At 38.9% G+C, this 14,572-nt stretch overlaps 1 protein-coding gene across 1 annotated transcript in view; it reads left to right on the top strand.

Moving 5' to 3' along the window:
- Positions 1-14,572, top strand: part of TM9SF2 (transmembrane 9 superfamily member 2) — a 93,811-nt gene that overhangs the window by 15,749 nt on the left and 63,490 nt on the right. The window contains exons 2-3 of the mRNA XM_037799839.1: positions 1,994-2,061; positions 12,702-12,795. Of these exons, the coding sequence (XP_037655767.1) occupies positions 1,994-2,061; positions 12,702-12,795 (162 nt within the window). The remainder of the gene's footprint in view (positions 1-1,993; positions 2,062-12,701; positions 12,796-14,572) is intronic.

Below are 14,572 nucleotides of genomic sequence, written 5' to 3'. Positions count from 1 at the left end.
ATCACCCCAAACAAAAACTGTACATTGAGCATTAACGCCCCATTCCCTATTCCCCAGCCCCTGGTAACTTCTAATTTACTTTCTGTCTTTATGAATTTGCCTAGTCTACGTACTTAATATAAGTGGATTCGTCCAATATTTCTCCTTTCATGTCTGGCTTATTTCACTTAGCATAATGTTTTCAAGTTTCATACATGTTGTGGAATGTATCAGACCTCCATTCCTTTTCATGGCTGAATAATATTCCATTGTATGTACAAACCCCATTTATTTTATCCCTTCATCTGTTGATAGCCACTTGGGCGGTTTCCACCTTTGGCTATTGTTAAATTGGCTTTTAAATTTAGCAAAGAGAATGCACATGGAATGATTTAGTTTGCTAGTAATATTAAACTCCTGTTTGTAATATTGTGCAAAGCTAATGGGAATGTATTTCCAAAAGTTCTCTTAAAATTACGTGTGAGAGCAAAAGTAGAATTTAAAAAAGCGTTCACAAATATTGGAGACATTTGCAGTTGAAAGTTATTTTGGTGTGATTCGAATTATTAAAACTGGGTTTTAACCCAGGAAGGGAATTGTCAAAAAAGTATACTTAAAGAAAATTAGTCAATACCTTATTTTGAGATGAGGCCCTGTAAGCCACTAGTTATAGACCTTAGGAAAGAGATCAGGTGTCATTGAAGGATTTATGTTTATGACCAAAAATGCTAATGAAAAATAAGAGTGTTATTCTATAGTCGTATAAGCTTTTGGTGTCGAAACCTTGAATTCTGCCTGTAATGGGAGAATAGCAAGAGAATCAAGAAGGCAGACTGAGACGCTTCAGGGCTTCTTCCCCCCACAGAAGCTTCAAACAACCAGTAAGAACTGGCGGAAACATCTTTCTCAGAGCTCTAGAAAACAATCAAAGGGCTGCATTAAAAGGGCGAGCACTGAATGGATCTCTGGTCCTGGTTCCAGAGAGAGCCGAGTGGCCCTGGTCCAATCTGTCTGATGATGGCCAAGGGACTCGCATCTCAGAACTTGCCCTGTGTGTAGAAGGAACTTCAGAGAGCTGTCGTACAGAATGTTGTCAGAGAGCAGTCAAGTTGTGCTGCTTAGAGCAAGGGATTGCTGGCTATAGGATATACAGTGCACTGCCCGGGACTGTGACATAACTGTTTCCTAGGGAAGAGGGGACATTTGTAACCTTGTAAATGGGGCCACATGTACATGACCAAGACAAGACATAAGCTCCTTTTGAGAGGGTGAATAAATGCTTGGGTGGCAAGTATTGTGGGTCCCATGAAACTTCAGCTACATCTGGGAGAAATTTTGGGGCTTCAATAGGAAAAGGTAGCTTTAAATTAGTCACTGTTTACTGAGAAGTTGAAATAGCTTTTCTCCCTTTCCTCCATTGTTGAACTTGATCTGATCATTATGAACTTCACTATTAATATCTTATTTCAACATTCTCAAATTGATCAAATTAATCAAAGCAGTTCTCCAAAGTTAGACCACGTTGTCATTGTCTATTATCCATCTGCTTGAGAGTGAACATGGGTATGAGATTGTATTTTTGGTGTAGTAGATGTAGAAATTTCTTACCAACTGACAGCATTTTTTGGGTGCTGTGAGAACATTTAAAAATTGTTTAAAAATAAAAAATATTTTTCTACCTCAGAATGAAACATTGCATTTGGAAACTAGATTTTTAAAAACATCTGTGTTGATATGATGAATGCTTTAGTTATGATAGCTTATTTAATTTTTTAGAAATTTTAGAATTTAAAAAAGCGTTCACAAATATTGGAGACATTTGCAGTTGAAAGTTATTTTGGTGTGATTTGAATCATTAAAACTGGGTTTTAACCCAGGAAGGGAATTGTTAAAACTGGGTTGGATGTTTTGAAATTTCACATTTCAAGCATGTCAAATTCTTTTTCAATTCAAATATGTCTTAAATCTTTAATTACATTGTTTATATTCTGATTTTGTGTTTTCTCATTTTCAGGCTGAAATAGAACTGTTTGTGAACAGGCTTGATTCAGTGGAATCTGTTCTTCCTTATGAATATACAGCGTAAGTTTTTCATCTTGGTTTTTATATGAAATTTTATGTAGCTCATCAGAGAACTTGGTACATTTAGAATTTTTTCTCCACAGTTACTGATAAATTCATATGCATTTTTAAAATGTACAGAAACCGAAAACATTTCTTAAGGGGATACTTTTTACCGCCTTTCAACCTGCAGAACCCTCTTTACCATTTTTTGTAGGGCAGGTCTAATGGTGATGAAGTCCCTCAGCTTTTATTTATCTGAGACTGTCTTAATCCTCCCTCATTTTTGCAAGTCAGCTTTGCCAGATACAGAATTCTTGGGTGGAAAATTTTGCTTTCAATACTTTAAATATCCCTTCCCACTGCTTTCTTGTTTCCATGATTTCTAATGAGAAATCAGCACTTAAACTTATTGAGGCTCCCTTGTTCGTGGCACGTTGCTTCTCTCTTGTCACTCTCAGAATTCTTTCTCTTTGGCATTTTGAGAGTTTGACTATAACATTGTGTATTATGGGTCTATTTGGATTGGAGTTTGTCGGAGCATCTTAGATATGAATATTCATGTGTTTCATTAACTTTGAGAAGTTTAAGCTGTTATTTCCATGATAATTTTTTCTGCTCCTTTCTCTCTTCTCCTGGGATTCCCACATTGCATATATTGGCATGCTTGATGAGGTCCCACTGGTTCCTCAGGCTCTGCTGACTTTTCTTCATTCTTTCCTATTTCTGCTCCTCACATGATTTCAGTTGTCTGATCTTCAAGTTCAGATTCCTTTTTCTGCTAGCTCCTATCTGCTGTTGAACTCCTCTAGGGAATTTTTCATTTCAGAGAAAAATTGGCTCTGTTTGGTTCCTTTTCAAAATCTCCATCTCTATATTGATACTTTGTGTTCATCTATTGTTTTCCTGTTTTCCTTTAGTTCTTTGTCCATGCTTTCCTTTAGCTCTTTGAACATATTTACAACCATTTTTTTGAGTCTTTGTCTGTAATGTCTGTAATGTCCCAGGTCTTGTCCTCCTTGTGGATGATTTCTAATGGTTTAATCTCCTTTGCCTGGGCCATCACTTCCCATTTCTTTACATGTTTTGTAAACTTTTGTTGAAATATGGATGTTTTGATATTTTAGTGTGTGGAATTTAAACTCCCAGGCATCTGTTCCTTAGGCTTGTATCCAGCTAGTATTAAGATAGAGCTTTCCTGGAGTACCACGAGTTAAAAAAAAAAAGCAGCAGCAAAAAAAGAGAACGCCTTTCCCAGTCTTTGCCAATTGGCCTGTGCAAGTGCTCTCCTTCAGGGCATATCCATACAGTGATTTTGGAGAATAGCTCCAGACCAAAGCATAGGGGCCTTCCTGGCCCCTTTCTGTTCATGCCTCTATTAGGCATATGCAAATGGCCATAGGAATACCCCTGTTTACACAGATATGAATGTTCTTTCCTCCCTAGGAAACAGTTTCATCAAGGTCCTGTCTACTGCATTGTTTGTTCTACAGCCAGCAATCCCTTGATACAGGCAGCCACTTGACTTCTCTCCCCTCCCCGCATTTTATAGGAGTGTTCAGTAAGCTGCTTCTATACACAGGGCAAATTCTGCAACAAGTCCCTCAGGCCATCACCAGAGAGATTGAGCTGAACATACATACTCCCAGTATGTGCACAAATGTTACTCGTCTCCCTCCAGAACTGGGATCAGGGATCTGCACTGGGAGCACACGCTCCTTGTCAAGCTGGTGAGGGGATGGGAGAGGGGCCAGCTAGGTGCCGCAAAATCCTACAGCTTTTAAGTGTTTTTTTTCCTTGATTCAGTACTTGCCTGTTACTGCAGTCCTTTAAATGTTTTCCTGGAGATTTTAGAAAGACGTTTCTGTCAGTACTTGCTGGTTATTCAAAAATTTTGCATGGGGATGGAGCCCTGAAGCATCTCATTAATCCATTTTGATCCTAAATGCTTTTTTAGTTTTGTTTTGTTGTTGTTGTTAAATAAACATCTTTGTACAGAAATCTTTGGGGATATTCTTAGGAAAACTGTGGATCTCTTACATCCAGCAGATGGAGAATTTTCATTTAGGAACTTCTCAGTCACAGTTTTTGTCACTTGAGATTCATTTCCTCTTGGAATTCCACTAATTGTTGCCATCACTGTACAGGCCTCAAATACCCATGTATTATTACAGGGTGAGCACAAGAAGTATCTTTTAATTTTCTATAGCAAAGCTGAATTTAGGCTGTAATGTTTGATCAAAGTCTTATTACAATCTGGTTAATAATACAAGGGAATTACAGCACAGAGAGAAACTTACAACTAATGGGAAAATGACTTCTCTACAATTTCCTCATAGGTTTTATTCTCATGGGGACTCTCTAGCCATGATTTTCCTATTGGGATATATTACTCAGTGTATGAGGATGATGTAGAATGCCAGGTAAACTTGACACATCTTCCTGAAATGTCATTTTAAAGTAAGGATTTGGTAATAACTAAAGTTATAACAAAAAGAGGTTAAAATTTGCTTGAAGAGCAAAGATGCAATTTTATTATTCGCATGAACAAAAATAAATTATGATATGTCAGTTTTTAAATTCCTATAATTTACATTTTTTTTAATCATCATTTTATTGAGATATATTCACATACCATGCAGTCATACAAAACAAATTGTACTTTCGATTGTTTACAGTACCATTACATAGTTGTACATTCATCACCTAAATCAATCCCTGACACCTTCATTAGCACACACACAAAAATAACAAGAATAATAATTACAGTGAAAAAGAGCAATTGAAGTAAAAAAGAACACTAGGTACCTTTGTCTGTTTGTTTGCTTCCCCTACTTTTCTACAAATCCATCCATAAACTAGACAAAGTGGACTTTGGTCCTTATGGCATTCCCAATCCCACTGTCACCCCTCATAAGCTACATTTTTACACAACTGTCTTCGAGATTCATGGGTTCTGGGTTATAGTTTAATAGTTTCAGGTATCCACCACCAGCTACCCCAATTCTTTAGAACCTAAAAAAGGTTGTCTAAAGTGTGCGTAACAGTGCCCACCAGAGTGATCTCTCGGCTCGTTTTGGAATCTCTCTGCCACTGAAGCTTATTTCATTTCCTTTCACATCCCCCTTTTGGTCAAGAAGATGTTCTCCATCCCACGATGCCGGGTCTACATTCCTCCCCGGGAGTCATATTCCACGTTGCCAGGGAGATTCACTTCCCTGGGTGTCTGATCCCACGTAGGGGGGAGGGCAGTGATTTCACCTTTCAAGTTGGCTTAGCCAGAGAGAGAGCGCCACATCTGAGCAACAAAGAGGCATTCAGGAGGAGACTCTTAGGCACAAATACAGGGAGGCCTAGCCTCTCCTTTGCAGCAACCGTCTTCCCAAGGGTAAAACTTATGGTAGAGGGCTCAACCCATCAAACCACCAGTCCCCTATGTCTGTGGTCATGTTAGCAACCATGGAGGTGGGGTAGGCGAATACCCCTGCATTCTCCACAGGCTCCTCAAGGGGTCACTACATCTTTTTTTTTTTTTTTTTCCCTTGTTTGTCTTTTTTCTTTTTTCTTTTTTTTTTTTTTTTAACTTTCCCTTCTTTTTTCAAATCAACTGTATGAAAAAAAAAGTTAAAAAGAAAACAAACATACAATAAAAGAACATTTCAAAGAGACCATAGCAAGGGAGTAAGAAAAAGACAACTAACCTAAGATAACTGCTTAACTTCCAACATGTTCCTACTTTACCCCAAGAAAGTTACATAATATAGCAACATTTCAGTGAACTTGTTCCTACTACATCCATCAGAAATTAACAGACCATAGTCATTTCTGGGCATCCCCAGAACGTTAAATAGCTTATCTGTTCTTCTTGGATTATTGTTCCCCCTTCCTTAATTGCTCTCTACTGCTAGTTCCCCTACATTCTACATTATAAACCATTTGTTTTACATTTTTCAAAGTTCACATTAGTGGTAGCATATAATATTTCTCTTTTGTGCCTGGCTTATTTCGCTCAGCATTATGTCTTCAAGGTTCATCCATGTTGTCATATGTTTCACCAGATCGTTCCTTCTTACTGCCGCGTAGTATTCCATCGTGTGTATATACCACATTTTATTTATCCACTCATCTGTTGAAGGACATTTGGGTTGTTTCCATCTCTTGGCAATTGTGAATAATGCTGCTATGAACATTGGCGTGCAGATATCTGTTCGTGTCACTGCTTTCCGATCTTCCGGGTATATACCGAGAAGTGCAATCGCTGGATCGAATGGTAGCTCTATATCTAGTTTTCTAAGGAACTGCCAGACTGACTTCCAGAGTGGCTGAACCATTATACAGTCCCACCAACAATGAATAAGAGTTCCAATTTCTCCACATCCCCTCCAGCATTTGTAGTTTCCTGTTTGTTTAATGGCAGCCATTCTAACCGGTGTTAGATGGTATCTCATTGTGGTCTTAATTTGCATCTCTCTAATAGCTAGTGAAGCTGAACATTTTTTCATGTGTTTCTTGGCCATTTGTATTTCCTCTTCAGAGAACTGTCTTTTCATATCTTTTGCCCATTTTATAATTGGGCTGTCTGTACTATTGTCATTGAGTTGTAGGATTTCTTTGTATATGCAAGATATCAGTCTTTTGTCAGATACATGGTTTCCAAAAATTTTTTCCCATTGAGTTGGCTGCCTCTTTACCTTTTTGAGAAATTCCTTTGAGGTGCAGAAACTTCTAAGCTTGAGGAGTTCCCATTTATCTATTTTCTCTTTTGTTGCTTGTGCTTTGGGTGTAAAGTCTAGGAAGTGGCCTCCTAATACAAGGTCTTGAAGATGTTTTCCTACATTATCTTCTAGGAGTTTTATGGTACTTTCTTTTATATTGAGATCTTTGGTCCATTTTGAGTTAATTTTTGTGTAGGGGGTGAGGTAGGGGTCCTCTTTCATTCTTTTGGATATGGATATCCAACTCTCCCAGCCCCATTTGTTGAAAAGACCATTATGGCTCAGTTCGGTGACTTTGGGGGCCTTATCAAAGATCAGTCGGCCATAGATCTGAGGGTCTATCTCTGAATTCTCAATTCGATTCCATTGATCTATATGTCTATCTTTGTGCCAGTACCATGCTGTCTTGGCAACTGTGGCTTTATAATAAGCTTCAAAGTCAGGGAGTGTAAGTCCTCCCACTTCGTTTTTCTTTTTTAGAGTGTCTTTAGCAATTCGAGGCATCTTCCCTTTCCAAATAAATTTGATAACTAGCTTTTCCAAGTCTGCAAAGTAGGTTGTTGGAATTTTGATTGGGATTGCATTGAATCTGTAGATGAGTTTGGGTAGAATTGACATCTTAATGACATTTAGCCTTCCTATCCATGAACATGGAATATTTTTCCATCTTTTAAGGTCCCCTTCTATTTCTTTTAGTAGAGTTATGTAGTTTTCTTTGTATAGGTCTTTTACATCTTTGGTTAAGTTGATTCCTAGGTACTTGATTTTTTTAGTTGCTATTGAAAATGGTATCTTTTCTTGAGTGTCTCTTCAGTTTGTTCATTTCTAGCATATAGAAACATTACTGACTTATGTGCATTAATCTTGTATCCCGCTACTTTCCTAAATTTGTTTATTAGCTCTAGTAGGTGTATCGTTGATTTCTCAGGGTTTTCTAGATATAAGATCATATCATCTGCAAACAATGACACTTTTACTTCTTCTTTTCCAATTTGGATGCCTTTTATTTCTTTGTCTTGCCGGATTGCCCTGGCTAGCACTTCCAGCACAATGTTGAATAACAGTGGTGACAGCGGGCATCCTTGTCTTGTTCCTGATCTTAGAGGGAAGGCTTTCAGTCTCTCACCATTGAGTACTATGCTGGCTGTGGGTTTTTCATATATGCTCTTTATCATGTTGAGGAAGTTTCCTTCAATTCCTACCTTTTGAAGTGTTTTTATCAAAAAGGGATGTTGGATTTTGTCAAATGCTTTTTCAGCATCTATTGAGATGATCAATTGATTTTTCCCTTTCGAGTTTTTAATGTGTTGTAATACATTGATTGTTTTTCTGATGTTGAACCATCCTTGCATGCCTGGAATGAACCCCACTTGGTCATGGTGTATGATTTTTTTAATGTGTCTTTGGATTCGATTTGCAAGTATTTTGTTGAGGATTTTTGCATCTATATTCATTAGGGAGATTGGCCGGTAGTTTTCCTTTTTGTAGCATCTTTGCCTGGTTTTGGTATTAGATTGATGTTAGCATCATAAAATGAGTTAGGTAGTGTTCCATTTTTTTCAATGTTTTGAAAGAGTTTGAGTAAGATTGGTGTTAGTTCTTTCTGGAAAGTTTGGTAGAATTCCCCTGTGAAGCCATCTGGCCCTGGGCATTTATTTGTGGGAAGATTTTGATGACTGATTGGATCTCTTTGCTTGTGATGGGTTGGTTGAGGTCTTCTATTTCTTCTCTGGTCAGTCTAGGTTGTTCATATGTTTCCAGGAAATTGTCCATTTCTTCTACATTATCCAGTTTGTTGCCATACAGTTGTTCATAATATCCTCTTATAATTTTTTTAATTTCTTCAGGATCTGCAGTTATGTCACCTTTTTCATTCATTATTTTGTTTATATGGGTCTTCTCTCTTTTTGATTTTGTCAGTCTAGCTAGGGGCTTGTCAATCTTGTTGATCTTCTCAAAGAACCAACTTTTGGTGATATTTATCCTTTCTATTGTTTTTTTGTTCTCTATGTCATTTATTTCTGCTTTAATCCTTGTTATTTCTTTTCTTGTACTTGGTTTAGGATTGGTTTGCTGTTCATTTTCTAGCTTCTTCAGTTGATCCATTAGTTCTTTGATTTTGGCTCTTTCTTCCTTTTTAATATATGCGTTTAGTGCTATAAATTTCCCCCTTAGCACTGCTTTTGCTGCATCCCATAGGTTTTGGTATGTTGTGTTCTCATTTTCATTCGTCTGTATATATTTAGCAATTTCTCTTGCTATTTCTTCTTTAACCCACTGATTGTTTAGGAGTGTGTTGTTTAACCTCCAGGTATTTGTGAATTTTCTAAGTCTCTGATGGTTATTGACTTCTAATTGTATTCCATTGTGGTCAGAGAATGTGCTTTGAATGATTTCAATCTTTTTAAATTTATTGAGGCTTGTTTTATGTCCCAGCATATGATCTATTCTGGAGAAAGTTCCGTGAGCACTAGAAAAGTATGTGTATCCTGGTGATTTGGGATGTAATGTCCTGTAGATGTCTGTTAAATCTAATTCATTTATCAGATTGTTTAGGTTTTCAATTTCCTTATTGGTCTTCTGTCTGGTTGATCTATCTATAGGAGAGAGTGATGTGTTGAAGTCTCCCACAATTATTGTGGAAACATCAATTGCTTCCTTTAGTTTTGCCAGTGTTTCTCTCATGTATTTTGTGGCACCTTGGTTGGGTGCATAGACATTTACGATTGTTATTTCTTCTTGCTGAATTGCCCCTTTTATTAGTATGTAGTGGCCTTCTTTGTCTCTCAAAACATCCCTGCATTTGAAGTCTATTTTATCTGAGATTAATATTGCTACACCCGCTTTCTTTGGCTGTAGCTTGCATGAAATATTTTTTTCCATCCTTTCACTTTCAGTTTCTTTGTGTCCCTGTGTCTAAGATGAGTCTCTTGTATGCAACATATTGATGGTTCATTTTTTTGATCCATTCTGCGAATCTATATCTTTTAATTGGGGAGTTTAATCCATTTACATTCAACGTTAAAACCGTGAAGGCATTTCTTGAATCGGCCATCTTATCCTTTGGATTATGTTTGCCATATTTTTCCCTCTCTCTATTAATATCCTTTATTGTACCCATACCGAATCTCTTTAGTACTGAACCTTTCTCCAAGTCTCTCTGTCCTGTCTTTGTTTCTCTGTCTGTAGGGCTCCCTTTAGTATCTCCAGTAGGGCAGGTCTCTTGTTAGCAAATTCTCTCAGCATTTCTTTGTCTGTGAAAAATTTAAGCTCTCCCTCAAATTTGAAGGAGAGCTTTGCTGGATAAAGTATTCTTGGCTGGAAATTCCTCTCACTCAGAATTTTAAATATATCGTGCCACTGCCTTCTCGCCTCCATGGTGGCTGCTGAGTAGTCACTACTTAGTCTTATGCTGTTTCCTTTGTATGTGGTGAATTGCTTTTCTCTTGCTGCTTTCAGAACTTGCTCCTTCTCTTCTATGTTTGACAGTGTGATCAGTATATGTCTCGGAGTGGGTTTTTTTGGATTTATTCTATTTGGAGTTCGCTGAGCATTTATGATTTGTGTATTTATGTTGTTTAGAAGATTTGGGAAGTTTTCCCCAACAATTTCTTTGAATACTCTTCCTAGACCTTTACCCTTTTCTTCCCCTTCTGGGACACCAATGAGTCTTATATTCGGACGTTTCATATTATCTATCATATCCCTGAGGTCCATTTCGAGTTTTTCAATTTTTTTCCCCATTCTTTCTTTTATGCTTTCATTTTCCATTCTGTCATCTTCCAGGTCACTGATTCGTTGTTCAACTTCCTCTAGTCTTGTACTATGAGTGTCCAGAATCTTTTTAATTTGGTCAACAGTTTCTTTAATTTCCATAAGATCATCCATTTTTTTATTTAGTCTTGCAATGTCTTCTTTATGCTCTTCTAGGGTCTTCTTGATTTCCTTCATATCCCGTACTATGGTCTCATTGTTCATCTTTAGTTCTTTGAGTAGCTGCTCTAGGTGTGTCTCTTCTGGTCTTCTGATTTGGGTGCTTGGGCTTGGGTTATCCATATCGTCTGGTTTTTTCATATGCTTTATAATTTTCTGTTGTTTTTGGCCTCGTGGCATTTGCTGAACTTGATAGGGTTCTTTTAGGGTTTGTAGACCAGTTGAAGTCCTTATCTCTAATTTATCAGATCTACAGCTTCGTGGAGTACACTTTCTCTAACTAACCAGCAGGTGGTGTCCACGAGCCACCTGTTCTCCACAAGCCAGATCTCCCCTGCTTAGCCTTTTTAGTGAGTGGGGGAGTGAGTCTTGTGGGGCCCAATTGGTGTACCAAGCTTGCGTGTGTAGTTGGTGTTGCCTGCCCTGTATGTGGGGCGTGTTTCTGGGCAGTCGGGGAGGGGGGGTGGCCCTAACAATCAAATCTCCCTGATGATCCTAGAGTTTTAAAGCTACTGCAATAGTCTAATCCTTCAGTTCAGTCCTGCCACAGTTTGTCTCTGCCACTGACCCACAAGTGTTTGGTATTGGCGTATGGCTCCTGAGACTTGCAAGTGGGCCCCTCTTCCAGGCTGTGCACCCCGGGTCCTCTGTTGAGGGATGACTGTGCTATGTCACAGGTGAGTGCCGTCCCCCCAGGGCAGTTCTGGGCTGCTGGGCTGTGTAGGGAGGCTCCCAGTCTGCTGAAATGATGGCTGAATGGGGCTCTGTTAATTCACACTGCTCCCCCCTTCCCAGCTCTGGGACATTCAGCTGAGGTTGCAGGGAAGGCTAATGTCCACGCCCAGTTTTGTGGTGTGTGCCTGTTATTTGAAGCACTTCCGTCACACTGGGTTGTCTGGGGCAGCTCTGGGCTATGGGGCTGGCGATGGGCAGGAGTGTTTCCTGTCCACCAGGATGGTGGCTGTGAGCGGACACCCCCCTTTTCTTGGGAAGTTGTGTTGTTTAGTGAATTTTCTCAGCCACTGGATTATTGCCTTTTGTCTCAGAGCTCTCTTAGTTCTGCTCTTGACTTGACGTGCCCAAATTTCAATTCTTTGAAGCTTTCTGTATTGAGCTTCTTAGAGTAATTGTTTTAGAAAAAGCAAAAAGGATTTAAAAAAAAAAAAAAAAAAAAAAAAAAAGAAACGGCCCTCCTCAGAGATCTAATGGGTTATTGAAATGCTAATAGACAAAGCAACCAGGGCCATTAAGGAAAGGTGCACAGGGCAGAGAGATCAGCCTTGCTTCGGGATTTGCATATGCGCCTCAAGGCCTGATCTCCGCCCTTCCCCTTTCTGTGTTCACCAGAACTCCAAAAATCCTCTGCTTTTATTTTGGAGTTTTTCGTGTTGTTTTTTTTCTATGCCTGTCTCCTCTCTGCTGGGCTGGCTGCTCTCAGAGTCTCTGGTCTGGTCTCAGTCTATCTATGGTTGGAGTTTGAATCAGTAGAATGAGTTTCCGATAAGAGCAGCCACTGCAATTCTCCCTTCTCCTTCCTGGAGCTGACAGCCCCTCCTCCCCCGGGACTGAGCCTGGCAGGGAGGGGCGCGGGTCCCCTGGCCGCAAAAACTTACAGATTTCGCTGATCTCAGCAGTTCCACGTTTTCATGAGTGTTGTATGAAGTATGCCCAAAGACAGATTGCTCTGTGGTGTCCAGTCCACGCAGTTCCTGGCTTTTTACCTACTTTCCTGGAGGAGTAACTAAAACATACAGCTCACCAGTCTGCCATCTTGCCCCGCCTCCCTATAATTTACATTTTAATAAAGTGAATTATTTAGAAATCAGACTGTTCTAAGGCATTATTTTCAGTTGTGTTGTTTTGTTTTGGATAGATACGTTACATGAAACTTGGAGTATATTTCTTATTATTGCTGCTGGAATGATCAATATATATGCACTGAAGATTGACTAGATGTTTGATATTTCATTGTTTCCTTTTATGTTTAAAAACTTAAATACTCTTTTCCCCCAGGTTTGATTTTTGCCAGGCATCAGAAGGAAAACGCCCATCTGAAAATCTTGGTCAGGTATTATTCGGGGAAAGAATTGAACCCTCGCCGTATAAGGTTTGTATTTAGATTTATATAAAAATTATTTTCTTAAAGCTTTTTTTTCTTTTTTAAAGAGAAATGCCTGATGTAGCTCTCATAGCTAAGGAAGAATTCATTTCCCTTTTGCATCAAGGAATAATTTCTTAGAATCACAGTTTAGGAGGCTCCTTCACTTTCTCATGATATGTCATGGGTAAGTCTGTCTTAGTGAACATTCGTACAACCAATATTATATATAATATGTCAGATTCCTAAAGGATGGCACTCAGATTCTTTGCTAACCTTACAGAGGGACCTGGAACCCATCTTTCAGTCATGAAAAGTTGCCCAAGCTGCTCCCAAGTCATTACCCCTCTTTGCAAGCAGATTCTGTAGACTTTCTATATTAGCAAATGTAACACTAGGCCTTGGGCTCCCACATTGGGAGCTAACCTTTCTGTTTTGATCATTGAAAATATATTTGGAACAACTTTCATACATATTTAGGACATCAGTTAAACCAAACAAGCTAAGCACAATCTATGTGTTACCTCCAATATATGCATTTGGTCATCACCCATAATTATTTGTGCCGGTTTGAATGTATTATGTCCCCCAGAAAAAGCCATATTCTTTGATGCAGTCTTGTGGGGCAGACATAATAGTGGGGATTTAGTTGGAACGTTTGGATTAGGTTGTTTGCATGGAGATGCGCCCCACCCAACTGTAGATGATAACTGATGGGATATTTCCATGGAGGCGTGGCCCCACCCATTGAGGGTGGGCCTTGATCAGTGGAGCCATATAAATGTGCTGACTCAGAGATGGAACTCGGTGCAGCTGTGAGTTACGTTTTGGAAAAGGAGCAAGCTTGCTAGAGAGGAACGTCCTGGGAGAAAGCCATTTTGAAACCAGAACTTTGGAGCAGACGCCAGCCACGTGCCTTCCCAGCTAACAGAGGTTTTCCGGACACCATTGGCCATTCTCCAGTGAAGGTACCCGGTTACTGATGTGTTACCTTGGACACTTTATGGCCTTAAGACTGTAACTGTGTAGCCAAATAAACCCCCTTTTTATAAAAGCCAGTCCGTTTCTGGTGTTTTGCATTCTGCAGCATTAGCAAACTAGAACATTATTCTACCTTTTAAGTCTATTATGTTTTAAACCTGTTATCCTTCTGCAACACACAGTCCCCTATTCGTTTTATATCTCCTCCTCTGCTGCACAAAGAACATTGGTCACTCTCTCTTTTAGAAAAATTAAACTAATTTACAATAACATCACCAAGTAAAAAATTAAATAGTCCAGAAGAATACAAAATAACAAGTCCCTCTTCCAATAGGTCTCTCTTCCAGTTCCACTTCACAGTTTCTTATTAATCTTTCCTGAAATTTTATGTGTATTTACAAGCATATATAAGTAAAATTAGATACACATTTTTATGTTTTAACATATTGTCTTTACTTTGCATTTTTCTTTTAACTGTCTGCCTTGGGCATCTTTCCACATTGAGCACATTCATTTTAATGGCTGTAGCTTGACTTGTTTTATTCCCCATCCTAACAATTCCCTCTCTTGACTTCACATCCTTCTCTTTTATGGGTTAGATCCCATGGTTAGCCATTTTTCCTGCTTTGTCACTGAGAACCCTATCCCCCTTTATAATTTTATTTTTATTTTTATTTTATTTTTTTAAGAGTAAGCAGATAGAAAATTTTTTGAGGGTGCATGAGAGGAACATGTGGGCACTCTTGCAAAGAAAAGGAAGGTCAGAGGCAAGAGGCCCCTGCAATGTGGGGCCATTTGCTTTTAT

Source organism: Choloepus didactylus, chromosome 12, assembly GCF_015220235.1.
Source record: "Choloepus didactylus isolate mChoDid1 chromosome 12, mChoDid1.pri, whole genome shotgun sequence".
In the NCBI taxonomy this organism is placed as follows: Eukaryota; Metazoa; Chordata; class Mammalia; order Pilosa; family Megalonychidae; genus Choloepus; species Choloepus didactylus.
The sequence above is the reverse complement of the archived record's forward strand: the minus strand, read 5'-3'. Positions and strand labels throughout refer to the sequence as shown.